This window comes from Chamaea fasciata, unplaced genomic scaffold, assembly GCF_029207755.1.
Source record: "Chamaea fasciata isolate MVZ Bird 193981 ecotype frontalis unplaced genomic scaffold, bChaFas1.0.hap1 SCAF_7, whole genome shotgun sequence".
NCBI classification, from domain to species: Eukaryota; Metazoa; Chordata; class Aves; order Passeriformes; family Sylviidae; genus Chamaea; species Chamaea fasciata.
Genome location: NW_027094092.1, coordinates 56410453 through 56433972, shown reverse-complemented (window position 1 = coordinate 56433972; position 23520 = coordinate 56410453). Strand labels below are relative to the sequence as shown.

The 23520-nt window shown below is 44.9% G+C and overlaps 1 protein-coding gene across 1 annotated transcript in view; it reads left to right on the top strand.

The window, feature by feature from the left end:
• RHOJ (ras homolog family member J) overlaps positions 1-23283 on the top strand; it is a 61435-nt gene extending 38152 nt beyond the window's left edge. Inside the window, exons 2-6 of the mRNA XM_066189006.1 lie at positions 7740-7798; positions 13109-13273; positions 14403-14498; positions 15833-16025; positions 17134-23283. Coding sequence (XP_066045103.1) covers positions 7740-7798; positions 13109-13273; positions 14403-14498; positions 15833-15979 — 467 coding nt within the window. The 3' untranslated portion in view covers positions 15980-16025; positions 17134-23283. The remainder of the gene's footprint in view (positions 1-7739; positions 7799-13108; positions 13274-14402; positions 14499-15832; positions 16026-17133) is intronic.
• Positions 23284-23520: the final 237 nt, after the last annotated feature.

Here is a 23520-nt window from a genome sequence, read left to right as displayed (position 1 = left end):
AAAAGAGCACCTCTTTTACCGGTTTCAACAAATGGGAATAGAATATGCCTTGCATTGCAACCCAAGACAAATCTTCAAACCTGTATGGACAAGGAAGAGGGGAGGTAGTGCCCCTTGTTATGTGGGTGAGGCAAGAGCCCAGGGTGAAGAGCACTCCCTGGAGGCAGTGGAGAGAGATGTCTGGAAAGAGAACATTGAGAAGTGTTTAGATATCGTTTCTCTGAGCTGAAATGTTCTGCTGAAAAAGCTTGTCACTGCATAGACAACCCCAGACTTCCCAAAGCCTTTAATGCTGGCTTCCATAAAACCTTTAATGTTGACTTCCACGCTCTGGGAGCATTGCAGGAACGTGGCTGTTCCCCTCCCTTTTTGTGCGATGCCTTCAGTGGGTGTTTGAGTTACAGTCTCCAGATTTTCCACTCAGCCAGAGAGTTGAAAAAGAACATAATAAAAAGGTTTGCAAATACAAAAGCCAAGAATGACTGGACTTTAGCCTTAAGAAAGGAATAAAGCACTGTAACACTCATTAAATAATGAGGATAATCAACCAATGAGAGCTTTAGATGAGCCATTGGGGGATGACAGGTAGGAATAGGAAAGTCATGTTACCTCTGGCTAGATCATTAGTGAAACCATTGCTAGACCACACTGTCTGGTCACGGCAACTGCTCAACAAAAAATTTGAAAAACAGCTGAAAGAATGATTCAAGAACAAGAAAATATGCCTTGTAGGAAGACACTAGATAAGCTATTTAGAGCATTATAAATGATGCTATGAATCCTATCTGGCTTTAAATCACTACATGTCTGTGGCCTAAAGACAAAGCAGTGAATTCCTTACCACCTCATTAGACCAAGTGCTGCATGGACTGAAATCAGCTGAATCCCAGCCCTGGAGGCCTCTCTGTGCTCCCACCACGGGGAGCAGACTGGAAATGTTTTTCAGATATTGTAAATATCAGATGGGCAGAAGTATTTGCTCAGCAGAACATAGATCTCATCCATTGATGAGGTGACAGGAAATGGTGAGGTTTACTCAGAGCTCTTCTTTTGGAAAACACTAGCTCTCAGAGGTCTGTGTGTGACTGGTGGTAGATGATTACAGGAGCAATTAAAAGCATTTAGTAAAATTTACATATAAAGTGGGGTATTTAGGCCAATTATGGGGTAAAATGGCATGCTTTTGATTTTCTTTTCAGAAGAATGTAGCTAAGCTGCAGGGTAAGTTTGGGGTAGGACATTGATTCTGGCTGTAATCAAGTCTTGTTTGTCATGAAGGAGGGAGTGGGGGAACATTCCTTGAGCATCAAGTCACTCGAATTCCTGGAGGTGACCCTTATGCATGGAAGTGAAGAAAGGCCCAGGCTTGAGTCTCAGACCCTGGGTGAGCCAAGGGTCCTGTAACACCAGCTCTTACCTGCCCTGGGTGTGTTGGCCACCAAATATTGCAGGATCACCTTTCAGCTAAAGCAAAAGGAGACATTTCCAAGAGCAATGCTGCAAGAGAACCTTCTGGCTATAGTGGCAACCAGTCACAGAGCTCATCTGAGCTGATTGCAATGGACTGGCCTGGATGTCTATCCTTAAGGTCTTTCTTACTCTTTTTTTTGACTGTCTTCCTTTGGTGGCTGCTGGATTTTAGCATCCCCAGGGCTTTGGTTTGCAGTTTCCAGAGCATTCCCAGCTTCAGTTCCAGCAGTGCAGCATCTTCTGAAGGGTGGTCCACAGCAACAGAAATTAGTTTTCCCAGACAAGTGACTCAAACAAAATCAAAGCAGTGTGTGACACCTAATCCCTGAGTTTTATTTTCTCCACGTGGATTAGTCAAAGAAAGGTATTCTAAAGAAAAATATTACCCAAAATAGGATTCAGAAATGCACATGAGGCATTTAGAAGGTGCAGTAAAAATGCCCTGCCCACATTCACTTTGCTTTCTGATGGCATATTCAAAGCTCCTATTTCTTAAAGCTTGGGATATGTAGTTGAAGTTCAGTTACTTAGATGCCTGACCATTATGGGAACCAAAGGGAATTAGAGATCTGACGATCTTTGATCTAAATGCCTTTGAGGTGTTTCTGAGTCCCTAGTGGGGACAGGGTCCTCAAATTTCAGCCACGGAGATCCTTATTTAGGAACTATGTGGTCAAAAAGAAGGCAAATTATAAACCAGATTTTTGAAACCACTCTTCTTCAAACAAACTCCTACCAGAACACTCCTGTCCTGTCCGGGGTAAGCCTCAGAGAGCAGAAGACATCTGTAGAGTGGAGGGGAATTCCCAGTTCATTGCAAGAGATTTCACAAAACCACATTTAGGAAGGAAGGAAACATGTTACCCAGTGAGCAAACCTGCAGTCAGTATCCCCAGGGACATCAGCTGCTGGAGAACAGACCACACTCACTGTATCAGTAACTTCACATCAGAGAAATTACCCTGAAAGGTGCCTTAGAAGGAACTTGCTGACCAAGGTCTCTCCTTCTGCCCATGTTCTGATTTTATCTTTTTTTTTTTTTTTCCCAGCTGAAAAAGAAACAGACTTTGGCATTTCTTGTGCCAGCAGGTCTACCAGAGCTGGAGCTGTTCTCATACTGGTGGCCATCCCTGGGCGTGTTCAAGGTCAGGCTGGATGGGGCATTGAGCAACCTGGTCTAGTGCCAGATATGCCTGCCCATGGCAAGGGCCTTGGAACTAGACTGTCTTTAAGGTCCCTTCCATCCCAATCATTTTCTCATTTTATGATTAGTCTGTGTTAAGTAACATGCACCAGGTACATATGATCACAGTGAACGGTCAGATGCACAGATTAATGCTCAGAGCTTGCTGGCTAGGGCAGGTGGCCCTTGTGAAAGTTTGAGGCTTGAAGCAGATTGATTTGCCCAAAACCATGAGAAAGTCTTTCCACCCAGGCAGGTGCCACCATCCCTGCTTGCTCACAGGCTCCTGGCTTTTTTTCTCTGAAGCAGCTGGACCTTAATTTGTTGGCAGGAAGGCACTAGAATAAATAGATGACTTTTCCCATCTGATGTCACATTAGACACTGCTTGGCTGTTGTGTGTATTCTGGCTGGTGGTTTCACAGTCTCTGGGTTCTGCAAGCACTTCTTCACTGGCATGGAAAAATTCCCCCTGATGTGCAAATCCACTCTCCCTTGCCACAGCTAAGCATGGCTGAGATATTGCATCCCGGCTTGGTGTCATAGCTGAGATTTATGTGTTGCTTTGCTCCATTAATCAAACTTAAGATGTTCCGAGAGTTCAGCAGACAATTTATGTCCTGTTTCAGTCAGTGCAGGCAGTGAGCATTGCTGCTGTCTGGCTGAATGGCTCATCCACGGGTGCAGTTCAGTCCCAAAAAGTTACCAAAAAAATCACAAATGGAGAAGAGTTTGGCAAAGGCTGGCCACTGGCAATCAGGTGGATCTGGGCATTGAGAACATCAATGAAAATTGTCACACTGTCCCCAGAAACCCAAACTAAGCACAGATTTAAAAACAGAGCTCCCAGCTCAGACCAGTTCGTGGTCCGCACACAAGGTCCATCCCACACAATATCCATTTACACCTTGCCCTTCTGCTGTGCTGGTCAAGCCCTGTGTTGAGGTTCATTAGAGAAGCCCAGGCACACAGACCTGCAACAAAGCCTTGGAAGTGACCCAGAATAGTTGGTGAAACTCCAGTAACAATACCCAGCAATTATTTTTAAAGCAGTATTTTACACATTCTGCACTTGGTTAAAAGCACCTAGTGAAGGGAGGAGGACATCTGCCCTGCTGCATTATCTGGTACAACCCAGACTGGAGAGAAATGAGGGCCAGGACTGTGCAAATATTCCGCCTCATTTTACCACAGTCAGTGCTGCACTCTGCTAAAGGCCAGGTCGTTTCACTGCTTAATCAATACATCAGTATAGTCAGTAAATGACAAGGAGAGTTCATATTTGTCTTGTTACTCCAAGACTGCTCATAAAGTTGAGTTCACAATCCCATAAAGGAGCCTGCATTACCTCAGTGGCTGGGAAGGAATTCCGCATTGGCTTCCCATAGGCCTGTCCACTGAGAGAACAGGAAAAGATAATAACAGGGTAAGTAAGAGTAAACTGGAATAAAGCCAAAAGTAAGGCCTACAGATCTAGCAGGGCAATCTCAGCTCATAAATATGACCCACCAAGTGGATACTCTGAACAGACTTTTGCCTGACAGAGGCAGACAGATAAACTCATGGTATAAAAACACCATGAAGTTTTCACAGGCAAAAGCCTTTTTTTTTTTTTTCACATCTGTTTTGCCTGCTTGAGAGTGTGGTGGAAATTTTAGCACCAATACATTAATCTGGACATCACTGTTTCAAGGGCCAGGGATCATTTGATTTGCCAGTGTGAGCCATTTGGTCCCCACTGCATTCAGAGCCAGGAATCCAAAGACAACACTTCGAGGTTTAGCCAACGAGGCAGTTTTGCTGGGGTGGTAGCTGCAAATTCAGAGGTGATACGGGCAGGAGGAACATCCTCTGATGATGACACAGCTGAGAACAGTTGGCAAGAAGTAAGAAATATAAAGTTTGATGGGCAAAAGAAAAAGCAGGGAAGGGGGAAAAATGTGGAGGGAAGTAAAAAGGAGAGAAAGAGAGAGAGAGAGAGAGAGAAAGAGAGAGAGAGAGAGAGAGAGAAAGAGAGAAAGAGAGAAAGAAAAAGAGAAAGAGAGAAAGAAAAAGAGAGAGAGTGAGAGAGTGAGAGAGAAAGAAAGAAAGAAAGAAAGAAAGAAAGAAAGAAAGAAAGAAAGAAAGAAAGAAAGAAAGAAAGAAAGAAAGAAAGAATATCAGACTGATGCCATGCAGAAATTCACAGCAGGACCCATAAGGGGCAAGATGCTAGAAAGAGAATCAAAATGTGATAAGCAAGCTGGGTAGACTCAGGATGTATTTTTCCAAGAGCCCTTGCAATTCTTATCCCTTATGTGGGGGAAGAGTAATGGTAGGAGACCACCAATCTCTTTATTCCCCCTCAGCATTTCCCAGAGATGACCAAAAGCCAAACTGAACTGCACAAACCATCAATCACTGCTCAGTGTGTGGCTCCACAGACCTGCTGCAAAACATCCACCGTGACTTCATGGACCACAAAGCACAGATAAGAGTCTGGGAGTTATATCCTTCTGGCCAAGTGTAGCACACTCGAGGTGGACTGATCCTCTATCCAAAGAGTTTATCTCCAAACCATATTAATTCCTGGAACACGGCAGCAATTCGTATCTGCACTAGGGCTTTCTGCCAGTGCAGCTCTCTCGGTCAGATGCCACCAAGAAAGAGATGGGCCAGCAAAGCTTCACAGCAGAGTAAATTTCAGTGCAGCTTTTAAGTTTTTTAAGCACTGAAGATGTGAGCGGATCTTTGCAAGCAGGACCCAACCCAGTTTGCCTGTGCTCATGGCAAGGCAGCAGGAGAGGCAGAGCTGGATAACCCTGTCAGCGCTGATGAATGGCACATGCCTCTTCATATTCGTCAGAAACATCACCTGACCTGCACCTCCATGTGCCTCACAGCTGTCCTAAGAGCATCCTGCTTTGGAGGAGCTCTGCAGGCTCCATGCAAATTCCACCAAGGACTTACAGTGCAACTGCTGCTTGCAGTCCTAGAAACCACATGTCCTCCTAAACCCCACCTCGGCCAGCTGTGCATTGCAGCTGGAAAATTGCCTTCAGCTGAAGGGTACATCTTCCCACAGCTGGTCCTTGAGCAGAGTAAAATCTGCAGAGCAGGTCTGGCTCCTGCATTTCTTGGCACAAGGGCAGATTGGAGGCTTGCCAAGGTTGCAACTGGGGGAGAAAAAAAAGCACATTTCCCGCTGCCTCCGGTGAGCTGTGCTGACCACCTGTAACCCCCACTGCTTCTGAGAAGGCAGCTAAGAAAAGCAGGAGTGTTGCCAGTAACTTACACACTTCATACCCCTGCTGGGACATTCTGGGGTTCCCTACACCACAAAAAGTTGAAAACCACGGCGCCAGGGAGGATTATTTTAAATTGTTTTATTCAAGTCAGGTTGAAGGAGGAGGATGGAGCATCTGGACTGTCTCCTGTCTGTGTCAGTACCCATCTTCCCACTCTTGCACTTCTTCCCCAAGCTCTTCCACCCTTGGATATCCATGCCCAATGTCCATGAGTTCCCCTGGGAGCTGAACAGTGCAGAGCTACCTCTGAGATGAGGGGAGGGAACTCTCTCCCCTTCCTCACCTCCCCTTCCTCACCTCCTCTTCCAGTGCACAACCCAAGGCAGCCCCAGCAGTGGGTGAGGGCAGCCCATCCTGCTCTCATCAGCAAGTCTGGTCCTCACTGAGCCTTTGTACTTCCAGGATGTCAGGTTTGCTCTGTTGATGTGCTGACAACGCTGCTGGGTCTCTTTGCAAGCAAATAAAGCTGCTGAATAGTCAGCCTGTCCAGTCACAGAGATTTTCAGTCCAAGGGATTTCAAACGGGACATTGTTCTCTAGTGCAGGAGCTATTAAATTCCATAAATTTGTAGCTGCTTTTCTACTACAAATTTTATCACCAAAAAAAAAAAAAAAAACCACCCAAAAAAAAAAAAACCACCCACAAAAACAAACCAGCAAGATACTGTGTAATGTTTTCAAGTCTCTCTTTTTCTTTTTTTTTGGCCAAAATAACTATTACTCTTTCCCAGCCATCATTAATTGCAAGTTGTGATCACCTGAGGGGCACCATTCTGTCCCTCTTTCCCCGTTCCTGACAAATCTTTATGTTCATTTCTGTGTTCAGCCACTTGTCCTCATGTTTAAAAAAATTAATAATCCATATGCTGCAACAATATCATTATTTTAAGCAACATTCCTGACTAATGTTTGAAGGCTTCCTGCTGACTATTGGGTGGAACCTGACTGCCCCCCTTTCTTTCCAGTTGAGTAGTAATGATTTAAGCAGATTAACTGGTTAACTTAATGTCATTAACCCAGATCATGTCCATTACACGAAATAACACTGGTTACAGGAATCAGCTAATAATGGGGCTCATCCAAAGGCAATGAGAAAACATTTTCCTCAATGTCAAAATTTGTCAATGAGCTCAAAACGAAGTTCAACATGATTTCTGCTAAAGGAGTAAATACGCTGGATGTGATCAACAAATGAGCCTTGCTTTCTTTCATTTGCAACAGAATGTGGTCAACACCCCTGAAAATGTTCGAGCTCCTCTTCCTTCCTGTCCTTCAAATCATCCACCACATAGCCCCAGGCACTAAACACTGCCGCTTCACCTGTGATGGCAAAGGGCAGGGCAGCTGCACGTCCAGTGAGACCCACCAAACACCAGCTACTGCTGAATGCTTCATCATTTCACAGCCTGGAAGAAATAAAATAATCATAAAAAACCCCCAATGATCCATTACCAACCCACCCCAATGCCCATGGTGGAGGAGTCCTGTGCTTTCAAGTCCAGGATGTTCATCTGGTGAACAGAGACAGGCAAATGTCCCCCTGTCTCAGAAACCCTGATGGCAGCAGTGTGTGCAGCTCATCACCCTTGGCTGTCTGTGCAGAAATAAGATCTTGGCACAAAGGGTTTGCTTTTGTTGTGTCTTAGGCTGCCTTCAGTTTGGGTTGAATGGATGTGCTTGGTTCAGGATGCCCAGTGGAGCACATGTGCTAATGTGTCTATTGGCATTTTGGGATTAAAACACATCAAAATGAGGCCACTGGCTTGTGCATAAACAACGTTTCTTGTTTCTCTCTTCCAGTAACCGTGACTGTGGGAGGACAACAACACTTGCTGGGGCTTTATGACACTGCAGGGCAGGTAAAGGACTGCAAAACGTTTATCATTTTCCTTTCCCATGGTTTGTTTGTTGCCATCATACACTGGGGTTTGTTGTTCATAATGTTTGTGGAGTTTTTGGGGGGTTTTTTTTAGAAATAACAAAAATGAGTTTTGAGTTGTAATGGTTGAACTGCTGACCTTCTTCCTTTTGTTTTCATTCTGTTTCAGCAGTAAAATACACACAAATACACTCATCCCTAAGACTGCGTTTTGCCTAATTAAAAAAACAAAGCCTGATGAGGCTGTGCAACCCCCATATGTCCACCTCCTACTGCAAATACGGTGTATTGTGTAGTCAGTGTTTTCTTACCTTTACCACACGGTGGCATCGAAGATACAGAGAATAATTCCCATTTTCAAGATCAGAAAACTGGTATAGTTCGGCACCAGTCTATCAGTCACCAGGTGCTGACTTTTTAAGTGGTAACCCAGCCAGATTTGCATCCATCCCGACACTCTTCTCCCAGGACAAGGGTGTCCATTACAAGAGAGTCTGCATCCCATGCTTACTTACATTTAGGATACTTTTGCTGCTTTCACTGTCCACGCTCTGATATGGTGTGATTGCACTCAAAGCTTGCAGAATATTTTCACCCCCTGGAGACGAGGAGAAGTTATTTCTCACTGCTTTGCTCTGCCAGCAGAAGGGCAGAACAAAGCACAGGGAGCAACATAATTTTTGTGGTGAAATTTCCCTCTCCTTGACTCCAAATGCTGATGAGTGACAAAATAAAGAAAGGGACATAGTCTGCACAGAAACCTTGCAAAAAATCGTTTGCTGAGAGCGGAGTGAGCAGGTTCCAGGTTTGTCACAGACTGGGAATGTTGTTCCCCACATCCACCAGCTCCTCCAGTCAGAGCTGACACTGAAGCCAGCAGGAGAGAAAGCAGATTTGGGAACTTGCTTCACTCTCTGGGTTCCAGCAGCCCTGGATGCAGGGCTTTGCTTTCACCAGGAGCTCTTCTTGGCTGTGGTTTTGGCCATGGCTGACTTCCATGAAAGGCACAAACAGGGCAGAAGGAGACCCTCCTGTCTGCAAAAGGCCACTTCTTGCAGAATATACTTTGCAGCACTGTGCGGAGAGATCAAAAAACCCACACCAGAACAGACTGTCACTTCCAAAAAAACCTGCACTCAGCAGAACCGGGGCTTTGATGCTTTAGGTTTCACTTCCTATAATTTTATTCTTATCATATTTCTGTAGGCAGCAGCAGTCTTAGCTGGTTTGGTGGCCCTTACAGACCACACATCTTTCCTATCCACATGGTGCAAACAGATGATCCAGTCCCAAAATATGACCCAAGTCCTTGCCCCATGTTCAAAGCCTGTTCAGTCTTTTATTCTGTGCTCACAAACTCAGAGCTCAGAGCCTGTGTCATGATCCATCAGCCCTGCAAGCCTTTGCAAGCCAGACTGGAGTTATATTCAGTTCCCAGTCAGTTTTCAACCCGTGCCTTAATATTCCTACTTGTTTTGTAGGGCTGACAGTTCCACCTGCCACCCATTTCCACAGCAACACCTCCTCTCATTTGTCCTCCTGAGCCAGAAGGAACACTCAGCTCTCTTTGACAAGCCTAACCCCTCCATCCATCCCTCCACATCATTTTGCCAGACCCTGCTTCAAGCGAGACAGTTCACCACCTGCCTCCAAACCCTTTCTCTAACTCTCCCAGCTCATGCCCCTTCCAGACCCTGGTCCCAAGCATGTGGCCATCCAGCCAGAGCTCAGAGCGTGAATCAGCCCTTGATGACTAGATTGTCTCCGTGGAGGCTGGAGGGATGATGCTTCCCACATGCTCCAGTTATAACAACAGATCATCTGGGTTGTTTCCTCCCTCCTTCTCCTTGTGCTGTGTGGCTTTCCAAAGGCATCAGTGTGAAGTCATAGCCAGAAATAGCCCTTGACACTGCGATGCTATAAAACATATGCTAATGAAATAACAATTGGAAAGTGTACTCCTGCAGCAGGACCCTCTGTCAGCCTGAAGGGAGAGCTGGCAGAGACCCCAGATTTGAGGTATCTGGATTTCTGTATCCCTGGCACAAACAGTCCTAGGAGGAAAAAAACTGTGGTTGTTTTGCTGGGCTGGACTCAGGTGCAAAATGCTTTAGCAGAGTGTGCGAGAGATCAGCACAGCAACAACATAAAAACAAAACAAAAGCCAGTTTTGCTGCATTTTTGGGGCCCAAACACTGCTGAGCTGATGGCTGAGGTGGAGGGGAGGGAGCAACACCAGCTGATCTCGGCCCTGGCGAGTCACGGACAGATAACACAGCAAGGCCAGGCCTGGCATTGGCATTTTCATGCCAAACCAGTGACCAGGCAATGTTAATTGGGAAGCCTCGAGCTCCCTAAATAGCAGGGAGCACAATGCAAGCCTGAGCTGGGGAAATAAATAAATAAATAATAAACCATTGATCAGTCACAGCCCAAACCCAAAGGACTTGGGTCCCTTCCCAAACATGAATGTCACTCCCTGCAGCTCTTCTAGAGATGCCCCATACCCGTGCAAATGTCCAGTCCCTTTTCTTAATCTTATTTATTTGCTTGACTTCAACCATCTCTGAATGAGAAATGACCCTGTGGGGCTGTCTTTTCTAAAGGTCCATTGAAAGGTTTTATAACCTTCTCCTGGAGAGCAGGTACAGAGAAGAGGTCCTTGTCTGATGTGGTCTGGAGGAGCCTGTACATGTACAGGAGCCCAGATTGACTCTTCTATGATATTTGTGTTTTAACCTGTCTGTGAAAAATCCCATGTGCCCTGGTGGGAGGTGAGACCTCTGCTATGAAATGCATGGCTGTCCCTGCTTTCAACTTATATAATGCTCTGTGCTGATAGCTCAAATCAGGAAAATCAGGAATGCTCTCGCTGAAAAAGGATTTTCTAGGGATTCGGAAGGAACAAGGAAAATAAAATTAAATGCATGCTACTGTAGCTGTCACAGCCAGGCAGAGCGCTCGTGGTTTTAATCTGTAGTTTTAATGGTACTGTAAGTCCCAGCCTCTCTAAATATGCACGTCTGGAATATTGAAATTGGCTGTATTTAGCCAATTTCTTCCCAAAACTCCTAGATGAGGATTCCTTGAGGCTTGCTGCCACCACGTGGCTGGTTCAGGAGCCTCACTTGCAGCTAAACCAAAAACACAGAACGGATTTTTGCCAAGCACCTGGTATCAGCCCGTGGTGTCTGTGCCACAATCAGTCTCAGGATTGATGTTCTGGGTTAAAATAATGTTCCATAATCAGACCAGGCTTTCCTGACGCACGGCATCCACATAAAACTGTCTCTACAATGCAATTTCTCATCTGATCCCATCACCTTGACACCCACTTTGTCTCTATTAACCTCGGCTGGGAGCTGGCTGACATCTCCAGAGCCTTGGATAAATCTCCTGTCACTGACTTTGCTTCTTCATGTACTGCAGCACTGGTGTACCCACAAACATCTCTGAGGGTTTGTTTTGGTTTTTTTTCCTGCTATCCCTTGAATGTAGAGAATCCTCTTTCTTGGGAGGTGATATATCCAAACATCTCTTCTTGTAAATCCTTCTTGAGATACACACTTTCTATGCCACTGGAAAGACATAATTATGTCAGTTTAAAAATACTCTGGTTTTAACCTAAATACTGTGGCTGTGAGGGCTGGAGGTAGTAAAAGAGAATTTATTCTTTCTGTCAAAGTGGGCTTGGGACATTCACTTAGACAAAACAAAGCATTTTGTTTGTGTTTTAGGATGTTTTTTTAAACTTTTCTTTCATGACACAGAGCTAAATTTGGGCTCATGCTTCCTTTCAGAATAAATAATTAAAGTTCTGGGGATTTTTTTTTAGAAAGAGTTGGTGCCAACAGTCTTTGAGTAATTCATTAGTATATTTTGGAAACTAGTGTTGATGCAGAAGTAGTCTGGGTCAATTTATTACTGTATAGCAAGGTGAAAAGACTTCAGAAAGGCTATTTACCGGGCTCAATTCACAATTAATTTGTTGACCCAATCAAAGCAAGGCAGAAGCAAGGCTGCACTAAAACATTATCTATTCTATCACACACTGATACAGTCCTGCAGCACTTTCTCCTACAGGACAGGCAGCAGCTTACATCGTTCCTGCCCCCAATGTGTGTTTCCCCTGCCTAAAGTAAATGTTCTTGAGTCTGAGAAACAGTATTCCCCCCCCCCCCCCCTTTTATTAACTAGTTATTTCCTTTTATTAACTAGTCTGTATCTGCAAAGCAAATCCACGCCAGTTGAATTTTCACACAGTTGTAACAAAAAACAACCAGACTGCAGAGATCTGAGACTTGTCCAGAATGCAGAAACTATAAGCTGCAGATCTACACTGCAGTCAGGCTTGACAGCAGCATGTATTATTGTTTCCCACACTCCAACTTTGTGCTCCTTTCCCCTTTTTTAATTCTGGACCCCCTAAAAAAGCCTTTGGAACAGATGTGTCCCCTCTAAAAAACATCTGTTTCATTGCACTGAAGTTTTCTAACAGGTTTCATTGAACAGTACCCACCAGACACAGCTAAAAATGCTCCCACTGTCAGAAAGAGCCAGGCTATCCCTTTCACAAGGCTTCTGCTTGCTCTCAGCTTCTCAAGCCTGAAAACAGACCTAAATTCTTCCTTGAAACTCAGCTATCGAAGCCAGCTCATGACATATCACAGCTGTGATTCGACTGTTCGAAAATTCAACTTTTCACCATTAACCCGTGGAGAAAACATCTCTCCTTCCACCCTCCATGGCCTGTGGAAACGCTAAATCACCCCCAGAGAGTACCCAGATACTGCAGGCTGGATTTGATCTGCTTTCTGCTTTCGGGATGTGTGTCTTCTGCTGACTGGCACATTGCTGTGCCCCATGCAGGACTGTTCAGCATCACCTTCTGCACCAACAGCTCCACAGATAACACAAACAAAACTTGTTCACACAGTCACAGAATGATTCAGGTGGAAGGGACCTTCAAAATTATCTAATTACAAACTCACACAGACACACCACCAGGGATAGGGATACCTTTCACTGGACCAGGCTGCTCACAGCCCTGTCCAATGTGGCTTTGAGAACTTCCAGAGATGGGGCATCTTCCAGCTCTTTTTGGTAAAATGCTGATAAATCAGCACCCTGGTGCTGTCAGGGGTGGTTCCCCCCTCTCCAGCAGCCACCTGGAGCTTGGAAGTGTGAGAGAATATGGACATATGGAATACGGACTGCATCAAACCCAACGTGACAGCCCCACTTGCAGCCATCCCCTCCTTGTGACACTCTTGCTGTTCTCCCCTGACAGGAGGACTACAACCAGCTGAGACCCCTGTCCTACCCCAACACAGACGTGTTCCTGATCTGCTTCTCCGTGGTGAATCCTGCCTCCTACCACAACGTCCAGGAGGAGTGGGTGCCTGAGCTGAAGGTCTGCATGCCCAACGTGCCTTACGTCCTCATAGGAACACAGGTAAAGCTTCTCCTGAGCATCTGGAAGGGTTTCCTGTTTAACTCGTGAGATAATCAGCCAGATTTGCCCATTAGAGGAAAATTCTGTGACTGGGAATGGAAGGCAACGTGCAGGTCTCCAGACCAACAAAGCTCATCCCATCTTTTTATTCAAATGTATTTTAATGTGGCAACAAGTCATAAATACCTATGGGGAGAACAGCTTTTGTACAGATCTCTAACGGGAAGGAAAAAAAAAACCATCAAAGTTTGTGGCTAGAAGCTGAAGCTAAACTTCAAACTAAATTTTAAGAATGGGAGTAATTAGCCAAATGTCATGGGAAGGAAGTAGCCTCCCTTCGTGCTTTCACATCAGCATCACAACTGGTGACTCACCATCCTGCTTGTGTTACAGTGATTGTCAGACTGAATGACCAAACCCCTTTATTTTGGCCTTAAAATCTATGAATCTGTCAATCAAATAAAAATTCCCTTAATATGAGTTTGTACCAAGACAAAAAGTGGATAAAGACTGTGAGGGTATGGATACAAGCACATGGAAAATGTGGTACTGTCAGAGCACTGGACAGTAACCTAAGTCAACTTAGAGAAGCAGACAAATTCTGGTCAAAATCAAAATCTTCATGCCACAGGAAAGGCAAATAATTCAAACACTGGCTTTGTTTTCTACACTGGAATAACCTAAAACACCCATTTAAAAATAAAAGCATTGTCCTTTGGATCACACAGTCTGAAAATGGACAGGTTTGAAATGACAGAATACTTCACTTTGATGTTTTCCTTGGAAACAAAGGATTTTGTTTCTAGTCAGACTGAGCTATGTCTGTCTGGCCTGTCAGGGTGCAGGTTGAGTGATCCAGTGCAGGGTTGCAGCAGCTTCCTCTACCAGTGGGGCTCTTTCCTGTACTACGCCCATCTGAGCTGTGGCCCAATAACCTGCAAAGGAGAACTAATTCATGGTAAACTAAAAAAATATATATATTAAAAGGTAAATAAAGGTGCAATTAGTTTCTGAATTATCACCAGAGTTGAGGAGTGATACAGATGCCCTGATGTGGGTCTGTAAATCCATGAATATCTGCCTCAAGAATTACAGGACAGGTTTTGGGTTTTATTGTATTTTCCACTAGATTGACCTCCGGGATGATCCCAAAACTTTGGCACGGCTGCTTTACATGAAGGAGAAACCACTCACCTATGAGCACGGAGTGAAGCTGGCAAAGGAGGTAACAGCTTCTCCTGATGTCACATGAAGCTGACTGATCTCAGCTTTCCCCCGGATTTCTTTCATTCAAGGCTCCTCCAAGGCCCATTGGCCCCAGACAGAGATTAAAGCCTCTGCTCAAAAAGGCTGGACCCAGGCACACATTGTGACCCTGAGCCTGCACTTCTGCTGCAATATCAGTTCAAACATAAAATATCCTGAGTGGGAAAGGACCCAAAAGGGTCAACGCGTCCAACTCCTGGGCGTGCACAAGACAACCCCAAAAATCACACCATGTGCCAGAGAGAATTGTCCAAACACTTCTGATCTCTGGCAGGTGCCATGACCAAGCTCTGAGAAAAGCTCTAAGGGCAGCAGGTGGCAAATGGGCATCAAAACAGATTTTGCTGCCTATTTTATATCTCAGTCAAGTGTTTCTTTCTCAGGCTTCTGCCTGGAGGTGCAAGTGGCAAACCCCTCCCTGCAGCCACCTCCTGTCAAACTCCTCCCCATCCCTTACAAACTCACGGACAACTGGGTTCCCACTTATCCATTGCACTTGAGGCAGCAGAGAAGGCGCTCCCAAAGTTTCTGTGGTATTGTACAGTACTCCTGGAAAGGTAGGGGGTTAGAAGCACTCCCCAAGCCCTGGGATTCAGGCTTCTGGATCTTGGCCTTGTCCCCTTTTATGCTGCAGGTGCTATTATTGTCCCTGGCCCTCCAAATCAGCGCATCCATGAGCAGAACAAGCTGAATAAGCCACAAGGTTGCTGAATAAGCTGAGGGTGCTTTCCCAGGCCTCTGTGGGTGTTTGTGTCATGCCAGCACACTCAGGAGACTCTTGTCTCAAAATGATGCTTCCCTATTCCCAGAAACCAGCTGGAAACCCTCCCCAGGTAGCAGCTCCCCGGGACAGGAGGAGGCAGGACACAAGAGTGACAGCCCAGGGGAGAAGAGCCAAGTGTGTGATGGAGTCCAGCTACACCCCAGCATTTCCTTGAAGCCTCCCCAGCTGCACAGGCAGATTTTGTGTCGGCCTGTTTGTTTGTGTTTGAGTGCTGGCCAAGCTCCTGGTCCAGCACTCAAACATGGGTGCAGTCCCCTCTCTCTGCAGGGTCGTGCAGGGAATTCCTGCAGCCCATTCACCCCTGTGTGCTGAGATGCTCATGTTGATGCTGATTCCTGTTCCCTTGCTCAGGATGACCCCGTGAGCTTGTCCCTTCATCCCACAGGCAGCCAGATACAGAGAAGAGAAATGGTCTGACCTCTTTCTAAGAGTAGAAAGATGCTGGAACAGCATCACTCTGTCTCTCCCTACAGTGGATGCTCACTCTCATTTTCCCCCTTCCCTTTCAGATCGGAGCCCAGTGCTATCTGGAGTGCTCAGCACTCACACAGAAAGGCCTTAAGACTGTCTTTGACGAGGCAATCATGACCATTTTCCACCCCAAGAAGAAGAAGAAGCGCTGTGCAAAGTGCCACAGATGCTGCACCCTTGTGTGACGCCCCCTGGGAAGCAGAGCCAGCTGAGCTCAGTGAAACCAAGCAGGTTAGAAAGGCAATGAAGGTCACATGCAACTGAAATGGGGAACAGGACCAGAAAAGGGTCCTTCTTACCCAAATATGGGAGCTCTCCGTTCTGTGAAACCTCCAAGCTGTATCACCCTTGGCCAGCTCCTGTCTCTGTGCTTTCCTAACCCTCCAGAGCTGTTTTGCAGCCTGCTCCCACTGCTGCAGGCTGCACCAACAGAAACCAGGACGCCTGCTTGGCTCCCCACCTTAGGAATAAGGTGAAGGTGGCTTGTGACAAAACAAAGAGCTAAAGATGGCAAAAGAAACAGGAGAAATCCTTTTGTGGCCTTAAGTAAGAATTGATTAAAATTTGGAATTTGCATTCCTTAGGAATTGAATCTGAATTGACTGAAAGCACATGGAGATCTGTAGAAATCTAACATGTAAGATATACGCTATAGGTAAGATGTACTTTAAAATTGCTTTTCTTTTGTAAGACTTGCTAGTTCAGGAGATACTTCAGTTTTTTCAAACCACATGGAAGCAAAGGTGGAGTGATTCCAGTTTGTGTTCACTTAATGGTCAAACTTCACACCGTCAGGATGTTCGCTGCACCCAAGCTGTCAAAATCAATCAACATTTACCTCCAGACTTAAGGAATGTTCTTACAACTAAAAAAAAATGCAAATAACTGTATTTTACAGAGGAATGTTCAGGCTGAGCCGTGTTTCCATAAGCTGGGAAAAAAAGTACAGAGTTGTGGCACCAATGTACTGGAACAAAGAAATTCTGCCACCAAAGAATATTGCCCTAGCCATGAAATAGCAGCATAGAACAATCTCTCTTCCAGCTGAGAACAAGAATGCGACACATTGCCATGGCAACTGAGAATTTACCTTATAGATCAGCTGGATTTCTATATCTCATCCAACAGCCAAGAACAGGAAAAAAAAAAAAGAAAGCCAAAGGTCATACTAGCTTTAAGTGCTTTGAGATGATCCAATTGCCTTAAAATTATCCTTTTTTTATGAAGTATTTCTGTAAAAAACCTCATCAAAGTGGAGTTGTGAACTTGTTGGCTTATTGTAGCCTCCCTCCTCCCATTCATTTCTTCTCTCTCTGCTCCCATTTTTCCACCTTCACAGGTGTTGCTGTTTCAGCTGCAGCTTGGCTGCAGTCCTCAGGAGTGGACTTTTCCACCAGTGGCAGGTGATGGGCTGCAGCCAACAGCATGGAGATGGGAAATCCAGCCCACAGGGGCACGGAAGCTCCTGTGATCTCCCCCTGCTGCTGGGGAAATTGTGCCTTTTCGCTGGAGCCTCTCCCAGGATCCTGCAGCTTTGCACATCACAGCAGCACAGACACTCAGAGGTGAACTGGAAGTCTTGTTACTTGCAGCTGCCTCTGGATACCCTGGCAGAGCCATGAGTCTTGTCATGGATTTCACGGGCCAAGCAGGAAATCCCAGCACCAGCACACACAGATCTGAAGATGTAACTCGTTGCAAAAGCCGTGTCTGTAGCCAGCAGCGCCGGGAGGGAGCAAGTGACAGCAGTGCATCCTCCCAGCCCAGCCCAGCCCTGCTCCCCTCTGCACCCCATGCCAGGAGACTGGCAGCCCTCTCCTCTTGGGAATCACAGAGTCCTGGCTGAGAACACACGTGTGACCAGACAAACGAGGGAGCTCCAGAGCTGGTGATGCCCAGAGTGAGGAGTGACTGCGGCAGAGCCATGGGAACGGCACCCAGGGCATGGGGAAGGGACCGGGCTTGGAGCAGTGCACAGTCCTGCACTGGGACCAGGCTTAGGGACCTGAGCTCCTCCTTCAATACGAATTCCATTTCATGCAACTGGAGAATGGTTTGGGTTGGAAGGGACCTCAAAGATCATCTAATTCCCAGTTTACCATGGAGAGCTACACAAACCAGCTCTGACACCCCAAAACATTTCCGGGTAGAAACCAACAGTCCTCTCTGACAAAAGCCATCAGACTCGAGTCAAATGCTTTGCTCTTTTTTTTACCCAGCAGCTTCCACTCACCATCCCTTTCCCCTTGCACACAAACATGGATGAAAACACAGCTGTGCCATACCTGAGATAGACAAGTTCTCCTTGTTGCTGGTGATTTTTTGGTGCATATTTTATATTTGGTTATATTATGTCCCAGGCATTTACTTCAGATTGCCTGGCTGCTAAAGCCCAGCTCAGAGTGAGGTGTGGGGGTTCATGCCATGGCACAGAGTTTGTGTCTGTGCCCAGGCAGAGCAGTGAGTGTTCACCTCAACAGGACACTGTCTATCAGCTTGACTATAAAGTGTAAAAATATATTAGAGGAGTGTGAGGAGAACTAGGCATGGATTAAAAAGAATTAATAATTAGGCTTACAACATGACTAGAAGTCCACTGAAACAACAACAACGACAACAAAAAAACCTTTAGCAGATTTCAGGGAGATTATATCTGCACTGTGCTGCCTTTTACTTCAGTGGAAATTAATGAGGATGATTGTTTTAGCTCATGTAGGTTGCTGGAGAGTGATGTATGAGTCTCTGGTGGAAGAAGGTGAAGTCTGGTTTAGCTGAAACACAATGCAAATGCTCAGGTTGGGGTTGCCTGGTTTTCTTAGAGCTTCAAAAATGTGGAAATAGAGGAAATAGAAAATCCAGAGTGACAGCTGAGCTCATCCTAACGTAACGAGCACGCTGGAAAAGTGAAATGGAGCACCCTGGCAAGCATCAGGGAAAGCCACAAATAATCAAACTGGGTTTTTGCGTGCCACTGAGTACCAGGGGTGATTGTTCATCTCAATGGAACAGCATAGGACAGGCAGGAAAATCAAAAATCAAGTGGGAAGTTGTAGCATTAATGCAACTGCAGCGGTTTGAGGGAAATTAACTACAAAATGTGGTGATGGAGAAGCTAAAATGCTGCTGTCCTAATGTGTTAAACTGCAGCATCCTGAACAAATCCTTGCATAGAGGAAGCAGATAGAAAACTGTTAATATACATAAAAAACATGTTAAGGCTAAGCAGGGGTTTCTTCCCACTTACAAAATGGAGCACATCAAGCTTGTGAGACAGTAAAAGTTCAAGTTTTTCGAACTGGTTTTGACCAAAGTTTGAATTCTGGGAGCTGCAAGAAAGGGAGAATGGTCACAGTCCACTGAGAAATGGCCTCTGCACTCCATTAATTTTAATTTTTCTTCCAGCAAAAATAAATGGTTTTTGAAAAGCCATGTTTAATGCAGGTCCCATAAACATTATTCCTGCGTTAGGTTCTGTACACACACCTGTCCATGAAATATGGCAATTTCTCAAGGATCTGCCCTGTTACACTACTTTTTTTGAGGAGGCAGGGACAGCATAGGCCAAGAGGCTTTAGAAAGGGATTGTAGGCAGATGTAAGGAGAGTCATTGACTATCTGGCAAGTCATACCTAATGCCTTTTTTAAAAGCAGCAGATGGTGTGTGAACAGGCAGTGAAGCTTATTTTCAGAAAAACCACAACAGCAGACATAGTGCAAGTGCAGGCATAAGGCCACAGATACAAACTTCAAGTTATTTTCAAGCACCATTAGTAATAAGGAAAGAAAATCAATAAAGGACTGCCAGGTGAAAGGAGATGGGTTTACTCACTGTGAGATGAGCTAGAAAACAGATCCCAATTTCACCTTAAAAGGAGCACTGCTAAAGAGAGTCATAAAGGTTAGAAGCCGTCCCTGGAGCTTATTTGACAACATCCCCTTAATGCAGCTGATGTCAAAGCCTTTCCTGACAGACCTGCCTTTGCTAATAGTCTGCTGTCATTTCAAAAGCACTCACAACTTATAGGAAACTTGCTGGGTCCTGTAAAACCCATCTCCTTTGGCCTCTTCTGAAACCTTCCTGTTCTACCAAGAGCTCTTAACCTGAGTCTGCAGTTTCAAACAGAGTTCCCAAAGCATTTTCATGCAAACCCCTGCAAGGAGATATTTGAGAGAGATCTCAAGTCATCAGAGAGTTGCTATCACATTAAAATCTCTGCTCTTCAGAGCCCTGTGAAAACACCAGGACAGTGGAACTGGGGCAGTCCTGCCACTTGCAGCATGACTTGAAGGAGGTCCCACAAAACCTCACAGTTTGTCCTGTGCCTCCCAGAGCTCTGAAAAGTTGGGGAGAAGGCAGAACGAAGGCTCTAACCCCAATCAGGTACATTCTTGTTTGTTCAACTGGATAGACACCCCGTGTAGGTACAGACTTCACCTCAAGTCCAGTGTGGCAATCAAAACAATCGTTTCAGCAGCTGACATTGATATTTCTCACCTTTTTTCTCTTTTGAAGCACTCAAAGCATTCAAAATAGACACAGAATTAAATACAGTACTGCATTTTAATATGAAATACAGTTATTCCAAATACTTTTATTAAAGGGACAGATTTTGGCAGTCCTCCTCATACTGAGGAGAATCTCACTTCACAAGGAGCTGTCTCCAAGTTGTCCTTGTCTCTTTCAAACCCACTGGCACTGCTCAGGCCATGAGGAAGGCTGATTGGTGACCCATCCTTGTATTTTAATTACCAGAAAACGGCTTCCAGCCTCTCTAGTGTTGGTGGCCCGTGTTCTTTTGAATACCTTCAGGATTGGGGACTCAATCACTTCCCTGGGCAGCCTATCTCTCCCTTTAATTCATATAGGAAAGATGCTCATCTGCTTTTATACCTCGCTTAGAGCCCATGACCTTTTCCTGTACCTTTTTTCCCCATGTGACACAGCAAATACCTCTTGACTCACCACACAGAAACCTCATCTGGATTAAAAATCATTTGCAGTGGCATCGATCTGTCTCAGGCCAGGATTGTCTGAAAGCACATTTGTCTTCTCCAACAAAGCAATCCATGTGCTCACATTGGCCCGGGGACCATTTGTTAAACAAAGAGGCAAAATGTAGGAATCTGGCTGCACATGCCTTCCTCCGTGTATTTTCTTTTTCCCTGAGGAGGACCTGTAATGTTGTTTCATCTGACATTAAAAAAGGAAAATCTGGAAATAACAGTACATTTTGTTGGTTCACAACTCTATAGGACTGGAGGAGCATCTGCTGTGACAGGAGGTGAGCATGGAGTGACCTACGTCAGATAACTTCTAGACACATTTGAGCTCTTTGCAGAAATGAAGACAAATTTCCACTATGAGTGTTTATTTTCCTCTCTGTGAATAAAGACCATCTGAAAGCAGGAAAAAGCCTCCCACTGATTTCTGTAGTGGCTTGTGATCTCAGCTGTCTTCACCTATCAAAACAAAACAGGAACAGAAATATTTTTGCGTCAAAAAGTCAGGACAAAATCACCAATTAGAAGTCATGAATGCAACAGAATCACTTCTGCTTCGGGGGAGAGCTGCAAATTCAGGGCCCAGAGCCACAATTAGTCAGTTTGATCCTCAACCTTAAATTTCATTTTCAGATGTCAAGGGGACGCCCATAACTAGAACAACAACAACGAAAAATCTTCAAATTCTCTTTCCTTTGTTTCAGTTAAAGCTTTCAGAAACATGGGAGCAAAAACCTGTTCTCTTGGGCAGCTCCAGGAACCACACCATAACAGCAAAAAGAGTTAGAAGCTCATTGTAAGAGGAAAATTAATTCAGAAACCCAGAGCAACGAGCAAAAAATCATGTGAATTGCTGTCAGTGGTGAAAAATCTCTTTAACTTTGAAAATATGGTTCCCTGTCCCTTTCCAGATTGTACAGACCCTAATGCAGTCTTTGGCTGCTTCTAACTATAATGGTAGGGTGGGATTTTCAAAGATGCTCTATGTTGGCTTCATTTCGATTCTCATGAAGGCAATGGAACATTTCAATGGGGTCCACATTAATCATCCACACATTATTAATGTGGAAAATGTTTGAGAGTCTCTTTATTTCCTCCTTTTCTGACCTTTTATTTTGGCTGACCAAGCTTTGAGCACACAGATACACTGAGCCAGGTCCAGGAGTCTTTTATACCTTCTGGCTGCTGGTTAAGGACGCCTTGGAAGGAGTTGGGGCATCCAAAGACTTTGCTGATCTCACCTTTGGAGGCTGGATCTGAAACGCCTCACTACTGAGCTGAAGATGAAGGTGGTTACCTTAACAGTGTAATATTCAAGATATATGGTTATCTTTGCTTAAAGACCCTAAACTCAGTGCTGTCACCTGATTTCATCTCATCCCATTCAGGACACCAGGTTTGATGTGGTTTTGGTGAAGATCAGTTTGAGCTCTCACTGATACCAGCTCTGGTGAATTTTGACTTTGATTGGAGGTTAATGAATTCAGAGTAAACAGTTGTCACCAGTCTACAGTTTCCAGATCTTCCAACACAACATTTGTTTGTATTGATAACGTGTAGAAAAATTTGTTTGATGTCTGTCAAAGTAGTTTGTGGGTAAATCATATCCAGACTGTGGCTATCGTGTTGTTTCTCTCAGTATTTTTCCCCTAAAATGGCAGCTGCTCTAACTGCATCGCAGACCTGGCAGTCACTGGGCTGCCCTGTCAGCATGGAGCAAACGAGCCCAAACCCTCCCCAAGCTTGTAAATATTAATTCACTAGTAAGCAATAGCAACAAGTTGTGTGAGAGGGAAAAGACACTGGCAAAGTCTTCTCCAGTCATGAGCAGGAGTGACCCAAGGCTAGGGTGCCAGGTGGGAAATGCCGCAGAGGAAGACATGGTGTGGTGGCCCTGATGCCCCAGCAAATATGGACTGAGGCTGGTGAATGGGCTGGGAAGTGCCTCTGTGGAGTCACACCTGGGTATTTGGGGCTCAGCAGCACCTCAAGACAGAGAGGACTTCAGAGAAGGCTGCAGAGAAGAGCAGGGAGATGGAGTGCAAGGATAACAATCCAGTTTAATGTGTCATGGTGCTGATGCACTTACACAAATACAAGAATTTCACTGCACGGAGATTCTCTGCTCCCCCAAGAACACAAAGACAAGGACATTTCATTCCTTTCTTTTTGTGCTAACTTGATAGGAATACTTAAAATTATTCCTTAAGAAATGCTTAAAACTAACAGTTCAACAAGTTATTCTGATTGAGTTTGTGAAGCAGATGCAATGACCTCAACACAAATCAGGACCTAACTCATCACCAGTCAGGTGTTAGCCAGTTAGGAGAAAGAGTCACTGACTTGATGTGAGCAACTGAATTTTCTCTCTTAGAAGTTGCTGTGTGCAATATTGCTGGAATATGGGGCTGGTGAAACCAAAGGATGGGCACTAAAGCAGTATGTGTGACTTTTGAGTGGTATGCCTTTTTTTCAAATATTAACCAAATCTTCAGAATTCAAAGCAAAACAATTTCAAACCAAGGAAATTCAGTTTTCAAGCAAATGCATTCTGCATAGTTTAAAAATCATGTAAACACTATTAATTTCCTATTTACAGCACATAATTCTGTACTCTTTTGTTTATCATCTTTTAAACATGTAATTACTGTATATTGCAATACACATTAATATCGTTTATTGTACATAGTTTATTTTAACAAAATAAATGTATTACAAAGTATTT